Source organism: Papilio polytes, unplaced genomic scaffold (genome assembly GCF_000836215.1).
Source record: "Papilio polytes unplaced genomic scaffold, Ppol_1.0 DF821400.1, whole genome shotgun sequence".
Lineage (NCBI taxonomy): Eukaryota > Metazoa > Arthropoda > Insecta > Lepidoptera > Papilionidae > Papilio > Papilio polytes.
In genome coordinates this window covers 4,188,967-4,200,817 of record NW_013527804.1, presented here as the reverse complement: position 1 = coordinate 4,200,817, position 11,851 = coordinate 4,188,967, and the positions used below count along the sequence as shown (strand labels likewise).

Sequence of the window (11,851 nt, the reverse complement as noted above, 5' to 3'; positions counted from 1 at the left end):
GGTTAACAGCTTATGTTCGTCTGGGTAATATGCCCAGTACCCAGGGCGTTCGTATGACCGTGCCCTACACTAACGCCGATACTGGTGGACAGTACGAACTGCAAAAATATCATCATCCACTTGCCCTTATCCCTTACGGAGGGTCGGCACAGTAACTGCAAAAATGTAAATCCTCTATATCTGTGTGTTAGATTTTTTTTTAAATGACCAACATTTTTCAGTTTTTGTTACAACAAATTTGTTATGAATAACGTTATATTTGTTGTAGCAAAATTCAAAATTGAGAAGAACTCTTCAATGCTAGTAGCTCTCTTTTAGAATGGGGGTGGGTAGGATGAATTTTGACCATTGGTGTCTACAATATAGTGAGTTTAACTTCTATAATACAAGGAATTACAACTTATTTTACTACAAGTGTCGTGTACTTGAAACAACACGTGTTAAAGCACGCTATCGGTTTATCTGAGAACGACCTTCATAGTCTATTCAAACATTTTATACAGCCATTACAAGTCATCGTCAACATCCTTACTACGTTTTACACATTCTGAGAATAATTGACAACTGCTCGTCCCTGGCGTTGTGCGAATGGATTAGAGTCATAACGAACCATGTTTTATTCTGCGTTGTTTTAATTTTCGTTTTAATGTATAAGGAAGCTACGTCGATTAATTAAACGATTAAAATGGAACCTATAAACAAATGTAATATGAATATACATGAATATAAGTCGTTTTTTGCGATACCTGGTGAAAAATTTATATAAAAGTAGCTTGTTGTATACCGTTAGAGCTGGATCCCGATCCAATCTGGTCCGAGGACCACTGGTGGTCTGCGAATGACTGTTAATTTAGAGGGCAGTGAGACGGTGGTCCTATATAATAGTAATATTACAAAAGTAATCCCTGATCACCCAAAAGGGTTTGAGAATTCAGACTGACCTTCGATACTTGAAGGAACTAACTGTTCAAACGTTTTGGGTTCCGATAATTTGATAGAAACTTTCCGATATCTTCATTCCTGTTCACTGGTTGTTGCAACTTGGAAAGTTTGGTAGCAACTGGTGCCAACCGTTTGGGTAAGGTCATGGTTTCACGTTAATCGAATTTCGAATTTGATTCTTTTGACCTTAACAGTCCATTTTGCAACAGACCTTTGGCGGATCATTACGTTTTATACACCGAGATCTTTGTTGATATCAGAGGGAAAATGTTGCTTGTAATTAAAGTACTGGGAACATCTTAAGCGTCTGGTGATAAATATAATAATTTGGCAAATTACTTTGAAATATTAACTAAAACAAAAATCATGACGGATAACGTGTTAAAATAAAGTACATTCATTGTGAGACTTAAAAAAAGCACAAAAGACCTAGTTAGTTACCTTATTACAAAATTTAGGGTCTGTCCCAGCTCTGGCTGATAGAGGCTCAGATAGCTTAAAAATGAAGTCACGGTCAAATAATGGAACAAAATCCGATATTTCCAACACATATTTTACACGTTGGATTCTACTTTACCGTATTTTACACTTTGTATTGTCTAATTCAGTCAACCATAGACTCTACTAAAAAAAAATATTTACGGTATACAGTTTTTTATAAACCCGTGGATAAGAAGCGATTTCATTTTCGTTTAAAGCTTCACAAGGACAGACAGACATCAAATCATTTTCTATTTCTGCGAGCGAATGTTGCAATGCGCGGGAATTTCGCTTTTAGCGTCGCCTTTGTTTTGTTTCCATGCATATATGTGTCTTTTTTATAGTTACTATATGAATTATTTAGATAATGAATTTGCGTTGGTAAATTATATAAGTGTTCCGAAAACTAGGAAATGGACAACTGGGTCACGGTCAAAATCGATAGTGAATTTGTGGTTTTGTTGGCGACTGTACCGTATTGTTACGCGCAATTTCATTTTATTGTTTATGAATCAAATAAATACAAAAATACAAATCTCTTCTTCTTTATAATATTAGTATAGACAAATATTTCGAATTAAAAAAACATCTAACAGTCAACTAAGTCACATTATTCTTAGGAACATTAAAAAAATACTACGTAATTGAGTACGCAACTTTAGTTAAAAACTAGTTTGTCCTGTTATACGTAATTAGAAGCAATTAATAAACGTAATAAATTTAGGTGATTATAATAATACACTCGATAGAGTTATAATTAAATAATAAGTAAATAAAAATTGAAACAGAACTTTACGCGTGATTTCCTAAACAATAAAATGGTTAGGTGTAAATTTTGCGTCATATTATATACCTACCATAGGTTTAACAATGCATAAGTCTACTAGTTTACAATCAGGAAGTTGTACAAGAAATCTATGCCGACTATAAGTTGGAACTGTTATTACAAAATAAAACAATTAAATAGCAACTATTTTATACATCTACTAGTTTAAAAATGTAAAACATGCTTACCAAATGAGTGTCAGAGCGGCAGACAAACCACAATATTGCAAGTAAAATATAACTTAAAAGGAATATGATACTTTGTATTTATCATGTATTCAACACATAATAATCCTTTATTTATTTCTTTTCGTACATTTCAGATTAAAGTGTAATTGTAAAATTTAGTAATCACTACTTTAACAAATAATTTTTATAGCATTTGAAATTTGGCGGCCTATCTTCACTAAAGCGTTAAGACACTGTATCACAGAAATTTAATTATGCTTATAATCAGCTGTTCACATTTTCTTTTTAGTTACGTCTATAAAGATTTCCATACAATCTTCTAAACGCACTGAAACAAAGTGACAAGAGAATGTTTACATCAATACATTGCACAGTCGCAATACCAGTTTCCACGCACACATCGAACCAACCACTCGCGTTCTAGAGCAAAATATTGACTAGAAGAGTGGGGATGAAGGAGGTCAATGACGTTACCAGATGATTGGTAAAGTTAGAAAGAGAAAACCATCAAAACTGTACGGTAAAAAGAGAGAGGAAAACAACAAACTACTACATATACAGAAAAGTATGTATGATGTAAATTGCAGTAGGTGCGTTTTCTTTTACATTAAAATAGATGGGAAAATGATAGTTTTATTAATTTAGTAATAAAAATTACACACCTAAAGTCTTAAGAAATGTTTACCCGATGTATGATTTGGGCTGGTGTTGATATTTTTTTATTGTGTTTTACATTTTCCTCCTGTCTTTATGTCTGATATTTTTGACATTTGCGTCTGTCGTTTCAACAAAAATGAATTAAACCTTTATTATAAACCAGGTTTAAATCCTCTGGGAATAAGTTGATAAATAGAAAAGTAAAGGTTTTGTTTTATTTTTGCTAAAATCAATATTTTTTGTTTGAAAATTTATCGATTATAAATGAATTACAATTGTACATTTTGTTCAAATAATTTGGAATTCTGGAGAAATTGGTTTTATTGGCCTTTTAAGTATCTGATTTCTTCTTTATTTAACATTTTTATAAAGTTCTCAGCAATTTTAAAAATGAATTCGACTGAATATTTTTGTTAAAACTGAATGGATCCAAAAAGTAATTGAATGTGACGATAAAGGTAAACACACTTTGACGTTAAACGTCAAACGTCAAAGAAGTTTTGAGATTGTTTTTCATTTTTGGATTCATTTATTCAATATTTTTTACAAATATTGAAAAAACATTTACATTTTAGTTGGAAGTAATTTTTAAAAAAATCTAGTTTGTATGTTTAGTGGGCATGAATAAATTGTTATTAGTTTCTACAATTCTTAACAAAGATAAGATAAACAATCAGTATATCTTCGAAAATTGTTGTTTTTTCTCACAATAGTGCCTTAAAGTGTTATAAAGTAACACCGTCTTCATGTAAGTATGATAAACTAAACTTCGTGATTATTTCATTAAATAAACACTTAGAAGAAATATACTAATGCGTCTATAAATAATAAACTCCAAATTGTATCACTCAATTGGATATTGATCTGCCCGATGGCTTATGCAATACGAGAGTCTTTTTCAACTAAAAAGTTACTAATCATTTTTAAAGGCCTCTAACTATTCCTATATCTTACGGACGTTACAAGCTATATGTAGACAAAATATGAAAATGTGAATGAGTATCTTGTTTACATACTGTTAATAAATAAGTTTGTTTAAATTACACTTGTAATGACCGATTGTTTAATTTTCAGTTACATCATTGTCAATACAAATGTGTGAACAATAACTGTTAATATTATTACATACTCAGTATGTAAGCATACTTGCAACAAGTAACACATTTTGATTTGTTACATAACCAAGGGATATAGACATTTTTTTTACAGAATGCTGCAAAAGGTATCAATACCTGGGTTTAAACTTACCAAATCTTTCTGTATGCTAAATAAAGCACATCATGTAAGATTTATGAGTGCGGCTGTGAATCAGGAACACAATTTCTTCTTCAGACAGGTCAGTGGATATTTTTGTTACTTTAATTAGATAAAACTGATGCAATATTGAAATAAGAAAAGGATAGACACTAAACTATATCTATACTAATATAATAAAGCGTAAACACACACTTCTTTGTTGCCTAAGATGTCAGCAATCACAGCATATTTTCGAATAACTCTTTTTTTTAATAAAAAGCCCTACACTTATGTCACACTTTAGGCTATATATTTCCACACCGTTAAACTTAGGGATAAATATTTTGGATAAAAACCCTAAGGTGGGAAAGAGACCATAAGTTGTTGCTAACATTAAGGAAGCAAGGTTGCCATGGTTTGACATGATGTCATGTCATGACATTTGTGTATTAATATAATCCACTAAAACCAAAAAGATTAAAATATGTAGGAAGCATATTTTGACACTTTCCTTAAGATATTTTTCACATGTTCCTCACTAATGCTATCTATTGTTAGGTTGTCAAAACCAGTCAATATAATTAATTGTATTCAAATGAATGTTTGTTTTATATTATGACACTGTTGTAGTTTATTTTATAACAAAAGATGGAGGTTATTATAATTCTGTAAAATGTTTTATAACATGTCAATACAAGGACATGAGGTGGTATACCAAACTTGATAACCTTTCAAATAAAGTACCGGTGAAAACTTTTTGTTTACTATGTCTATTCTACATATTTCTTGAATGTCTTGTACTATACATAAATATAAAACTAGAGAATAGTACACTCTAGTAACATGATTCTGTTATTCTTCTAGTTGTTTGACACAGTGAGTAGTACATACACATATCTATTAGGAGACAAAAGAACAAGAGAAGCGGTGTTGATTGATCCTGTACTGGAGCATGCTGAGAGAGACGCTACATTGATTGAACAATTGGGATTCAAGTTGATTTATGCAAGTAAGTTTTTTGTATTGAATTAATTTCAAGTAACCACTTTTTGTATAACTTAACAAGAAGTATTTGTCTCTTCTATAACATAAGGTGGCAAACGAGCAAGCGGCCACCTGAATCTGCCAAAATGGCGAAGCGCCCGCTGCCCATAGATATCCGCAATTGCAGATGCGTTGCCTACCCTTATACGACGGAGGAGAAGACGCACATAAAGAGGATATTTCTCCTTCCTATGCATCTCCTCCACCGTCAAATCCTCTTCCCCTTCCCATCCTCTTCTTATAAGAAAAGGGTGGTAAAGAGAAAGGGATTTAAATTAGGTCCGGCACCACATTCATCAGACGAAACACAGAATTTCTTCCACTTCACACCTGTCTTCTGTGCGGTCGTGGTATTACACCGGGCATGCCGGCCCTGCAGTGCTAAGATGTTAAAGCGGGCACTACCACTGTTAAACTTCTTTGTCTTGTACAAAGAGAGAGAGATAGTAATATGTTGATATACTTTCGTTTTTGGCAGTGGAAAATCATTTTAATGTACAGTAGAAGGGAATGTTCATAAAACCAGTATTATGTAATAACTAGCCAATCCCGTGCGGTTTCATCCGCATTAAATTAATAAACATTATACTTTGTTGTTTACATTTGTCAAATTCTCAATTGCAAATGTCAAAATTACCATTACCATAATAACTTTGCTACCTTAATGTTGGCACCTTGTAGTTTATGGTCCCTTTTATACATGAAGTTTTTTGCCAATTTATTTGCCCCTAAAGTTTAATAGCGTGAAAATATATAGCCTAAAGTGTGTTGTAAGTGTAGGGCTTTTTATTAAAGAAAGATTTATGCAAAAAAGTACTTTGATTGCTGACATCCTACGCCACGAAGTAGTGTGTGTTTACGCTTTATTACATTACTATAGATATAATTTTTATATATATAAACATAATTTGATGATTAAGCAAATCACTTATGATAAAAAACTAGTTTGATAAGCGGTTCAAAAACTAGTTTCTGTTACTACGTAAAGTGTTACTAAGTATACATATACGATACTAAAGGATTTTACAAAATTCATCCACTAAGGTTGCGATAAAGTCCAAGCGTAAATTTTAAAAATTTAAATTTCACGCGGATATAGTCGCAGGCAAAAGCTTGTCTTGGTATAAGTAACAAAATATACTAAATGCATAAATGTGTGTCGCCCTTTAAGATGCAATTCAATCCATACAACAAATAGTGTTGCACAATATATGAAGATCACATATAAGATGTAATTATATTTGTTTCGTTGATATACGTGTGGTTAATTCCATAAAATATTTATCAGTGGTAGAGCCCGCTTTAACATCTTTGCACGAATGGGTCGGCTCGCCCGGTGCAATACCACGACCACACAGAAGACGGAGGTAAAGTGGGAGCAATCCGCGTTTCTTCTGATGAGTGTGGTGCGGAAGACCCAACTTTAGTCCCTTTTCCTTCTCACGCTTTTTCTCATAAGAATAGGATGAAAAGGGAACGGGCATTTATAGGTGGAGGAGAGGCACAGGAGGGGAAAATATCCTTTATGTACGTGTCCTCCGTCTATTAAGGGTAAGCAATGCATCCGCTGTAAATCTCTATGGTCAGCGTTTGCTCCGCGATTTTGACGGATTTATATGGCCGCTTGCTCGTTTGCCACCTTATGAGATAAAAAAAGTATTTGACATTATATATTTAATAGAAATGGATTTATTAATAAACTGATTTTTATGTTAATATTTTTCAGTGAACACACATATGCATGCAGACCATGTAACGGGTACTGGTAAACTGAAGTCCCTCCTTCCTGGTACGAGGAGTGTCATCGGTAAAGCTTCCGGAGCTCAGGCAGACATCCATCTTGTAGATGGAGATTATGTGAAGTTCGGTGAATATCAACTACAAGCAGCAGCTACTCCGGGACATACTAATGGTTGTTTCACCTATGTCTTTAATCAACAGGTTTGTTTACCTTACTAATATTATAAATACGAAAGTTTAGATGGATGGATGTCTGTTAGAGTTTGTAGCCTAAACTGCTAAACGAATCTTGATGAAATTTGGCATAGATGTACATTGTCTGGGAGAACACATAGGCTACTTTCTTTTTTTAATTAATTCAAACGCAGAATTCCGGATTTAGTCAAAACTAGTTTAAATATTATCGTATAGTTATGACAGATGTAAAAAAAATTAAATTAGTCTTTGTCAGTTAAACTTAAGAACTTAAGGCTAAAGTTTTTAAATTTTTCATATCTTGTTCAATGTTTCTTGTTGTTTTTATAATTCTATCAAACTTATATTTTATAAAACTGATATAGTAATCAAATGCTATCTACATATATATTTTGATAAGACGTGATATGCAGTTTGTGTAATTGATTGTTGCATAACAATAAAATATCTGTTATAAAATGATTAATTGAATTTTTAATCTATTGGTAAATTACATTTTACATCTATTTTTTTAAAATGTTTTGTAATCAAATTGATTGGAAATAATCCTATTATACAATAAACGTTGCCAACCATTAAGGTGGGGCAGGTCATGACCTTTACCATTGAGTCAAAGGGGGCAAGATAATATTTAAGGGGGATTAGTAGTAAACCTTAGTATTTTTATTCCAAAAGAGAATGGTTTAATACAAAACTGAAATGTTATTTTTGGATTGTCTAAATGGGTCTCTGTGGATTATTAGAATTTTAGGGTCTGTCCCACCACTGGCTGACAAAGGCTCAGATAGAATATACAATTTGGTGGGATAGCTCAGTCCTAGTCCTCTATCTGAGTCGCTATCAGCCAGTGGTGGGACAAGCCCTTAGTATTTTGTATTAATTACATTGTGTTTATTTCAGTGTATGGCGTTCACTGGAGATACACTTTTAATTCGTGGTTGTGGTCGTACAGACTTCCAAGAAGGTTCCTCAAAGCGTCTGTACGAGTCTGTACATAACAAGATATTTACTCTGCCTGACCACTATACCCTGTACCCTGCACACGACTACAGGGGACAGACCGCGACTACTGTGGCCGAAGAAAAGAAATACAATCCAAGACTCACTAAGACTTTACAAGAATTTGTTGAAATTATGGACAATTTGAATCTACCATATCCTAAAATGATTGGTAAATAATGCAGTATTTATCTATACTACTGTAAAAACGTACATACTTTTTTACATATAATAATTTAAAAAAAAAATTAAATTCCTTTTTTATAAAAAAGCTCTACAGTCACGTGCTATTATCACGCTATTTAATATAGTGCGTGAATAAATTAAAAAAAAAGTGCTAGAAAGGACAAAAAGTACAAGCCAATAACAGCAATTTCATCGTTGTCATTAAAGCAATGAAATAAATTTTGTAACTAATAAACTGAAAAACTACTCGACTAATTTAATTTCTTTTTTAAACAGTACAATGTTTAATTATGACCGAGTGATATAAATTGTTATATGTTTAAAAAAATGTTGCAAGGAAAAAAATTAACAAGTTACAATTTTACATTATTCTCTATCACTTTCTGACTATATTATTAAATGAAAAAATATATGAAAATATAATTTTGATTGTTTATGTTTGTTACAGATAAAGCTTTGCCTGCGAACAGAGTTTGTGGCTTACATTGAAGATTTTAAATTATGTTTTATATGTGAAATTATACGATTTTTAATATTGCAATTATTGTTAGCTTTTTTAATGTCCTGTGATAATGTAGATGTTAAAAAAATAAGAAAAGACGGTATATATAAGGAAATTGATTATTTTTATTATATTTTATAGTTTTTTTTTATCTATTTTGTTGTTTTTCATTTTAATAAAATTGTACCTGTATTTACAATATTTTCTCGTTTTGTTACTTTTTGAAAATACAATAATAATTCCTACTTCACAATAATTCAAGAATGTTAGCTTCGCATTAATTTCAAAATTTTTGTTAAGTTACCGCTAGATGGCATTATTTTCAATTTGACACTCAATGTTGCCTACTAAAATAAATACGCTTATTATTTCAATATTTTTAAAGAATATAAATGACGTATCGAAACAAAATATAAAAAAAAACTCATGGGATACAAAGAGTCTGGAGAATTATAGTCAGGTCTGCCAACCTTATGATATATGAGTCGTGCACGAGACGAGATCAAATATTTGTTACACCTACATGACATCTGGAATAAGCAAAGCGTGCAATATTAGTTTGATAACAGAATAAAACAAAATAAGAAAGATTTTCTTTGCAGAGTAAAAATAATTATAACCATGAGAAAAGCATACTTGTACCAAACTGAACTCTCTCTATTAGGGTAGGAAAATCGCCCAGAGCGCTGGACAGGGGCTCCAAAGGTCTTTAACTATGTAAGTTAGGCCTGTTAATTTCCCTCCAAAAGCTGTTATGGGGGCGCCGTAAAAATCTTGCCCAGGACGCTAGTATCACTAAAATCAGTACTGAATATTAAATAACAAACTCGTTAAAATAATAACAGCTTTTCTATCAACATTTTACACGTCTTCGCCAGTAAGTCTGAGTATAGGACGACTTAATACACTTTTATGTGACCTAAATAAGTTCTCAAGTAAAGCCAGGTCAAGGCTTAAGTCGAAAATGTTTCGCAAGGCACTACGTCAATGCTGTCAATTTTAATAAATATTTGATTTTATTTTCGAATTAAAAGAAAAATAAGCTTTCAGATTTTATCAGATTTTATTTTAGGTTAGAGAAATAAATAAAATTCTGATTCACCCCTCTTTTATGCTTACTACTGCATTTTGAGCCCTAAATGGTTGCTAAGGGAATCCCTTTGTGTAGATTTAGTATTAATGAACACAAACTTACGTAGTCATTTAATAACTCTGAGTCTGTTTAATTTATGAATATTTTATTAAAATTCGTATTTATAATCTGTAGTGCGGCTTCATTTATTCAATTAATATAGAACACCCTTTATAATAGTTAACTTATAACTTGGGTAATTAATTTATTTACGTAAGTTGTATGTTAACACTTCGCACTACAGCCTCTATCGGGAGTGGCACGTTTGCAAGAGGGTAGTAGTCACCCTATTGTGCAAGTGTCGAGGTAACAGAGGGGAATTATTAATAGCTATGTTCAATGCTAGGGACTGCTACGGGTCGATATGTTGCGTTTGAACAAAGGTCATGGTATTTGGCAAATACCATAATCCAATGTTAAATTTGTGTAATCTTACTAATATCATGATTATGAAAGTTTATATGGATGGATGAATGTTTGTTAAAATTGACCAATTAAAGTCATCATCATCGACTTGCCCTTATCCCTTACCCCTTACGGAGGGTCAGCACAGTATGTGCTGCTCTTCCATACATCTCTATCAGCCGACATATCTGAATCCACTCCTTTCTTAACCATATCCTCTTATTACCGACTAAATTGCTGAACGGATATCGTTGAAATTTTACATAGATGTAGGGTAAAGTCTGAAAGAACAAAGCTACATACTGTTTTTTAAAGTTCAAACGGAAAGCGGGCGAAAGCAAGTTTAAAATATGGTTTTAAAAATAAGCATTGCAAGATTTACAATTATTGAAAATATTTTTATATTTTACTGAAAATGTAAAATTAGAAGTTAAAAAGTTATTCAATATGCTTATATATTTCGCAATTAAAGTTGGAAAATAAAAATAAATTCGTTCAGTTTGTAAATTAGATGTTCAAAGAGACCTCCGTTACACGTGCGGTGTGTGTTCAGTGTACATTCGTGACGTCATTACCAGAGTTTCCCACTAGAAACTTCCAGCGCTCCTTGCGGATACTTGAAATTAACTGTGCCACGTATGTCATTAAGGCCTGCCACAAAATATCTTTTAATTAAAAATAAAGTTAAGGACAAATTACTGCATATGTGTTACATGTCAGTTAAATAGAGAAAATATGATTTTCTTCTGTTTTGTCGTCTACTTTTTCGTGGATATAAGCTAAAAACATTAATATTATAAATGCGAAAGTTTAGATGGATATTTGTTAGAGTAGTCTAAACGGCTGAACGGATTACGATGAAATTTGGAATAGATGTAGGGGATAGTCTGTAAGAACACATTTTTTAATTACGCGCGGATGGGGACGCGGGCGAAAGCTAGTTAGGATATAATTTGCTGTGTTGATGACGTCATTTCATAATGATAAGTAACTACAAATGATATATGCTAAAAAATGAAACATGTAACTCATTTAAATAAGCTAGTATAACAAATTGGTACTAATATCTCCTAATAACCGTCGGACTAGTCCATATATTTACTGAAACCATATTAAAGGTATCCCAGAGTGAACAATTAACAATTCTGTGTGGCGGTTAGACTATTATAAAGAAGAGAATCAAGAATCGTTTCCCTTGTGCATATAAAATTTAAAATTCTCCCCTCGTTTTTAAAGTATGAGTCATAATCAAACATGACTCAAATTCTTTTGAAGTCCCCTAAAGAAATACATATTTATGACAAATTGCTATGACTGGT

General features: G+C 32.2%; 2 protein-coding genes across 3 annotated transcripts in view; one reads left to right on the top strand and one right to left on the bottom strand.

Moving 5' to 3' along the window:
* The window catches only part of LOC106108877 (tubulin-specific chaperone cofactor E-like protein), an 18,052-nt gene extending 14,842 nt beyond the window's left edge, over positions 1-3,210 (bottom strand). For both annotated transcript variants that reach the window (XM_013290182.1, XM_013290183.1), the window contains exons 1-2: positions 3,099-3,210; positions 2,437-2,764 (exon numbers count right to left, since the gene is read on the bottom strand). The gene's annotated coding sequence lies outside the window, so the exon portion shown is untranslated. The remainder of the gene's footprint in view (positions 1-2,436; positions 2,765-3,098) is intronic.
* Positions 3,211-3,629: 419 nt separating this feature from the next.
* On the top strand, positions 3,630-9,005 carry LOC106108791 (persulfide dioxygenase ETHE1, mitochondrial). The gene is made up of 6 exons (XM_013290063.1): positions 3,630-3,841; positions 4,303-4,429; positions 5,194-5,338; positions 7,100-7,314; positions 8,209-8,479; positions 8,942-9,005. The coding sequence occupies exons 2-6, from the start codon at positions 4,304-4,306 to the stop codon at positions 8,980-8,982; spliced, it is 798 nt and encodes a 265-aa protein (XP_013145517.1). The 5' UTR covers positions 3,630-3,841; position 4,303; the 3' UTR covers positions 8,983-9,005.
* Positions 9,006-11,851: the final 2,846 nt, after the last annotated feature.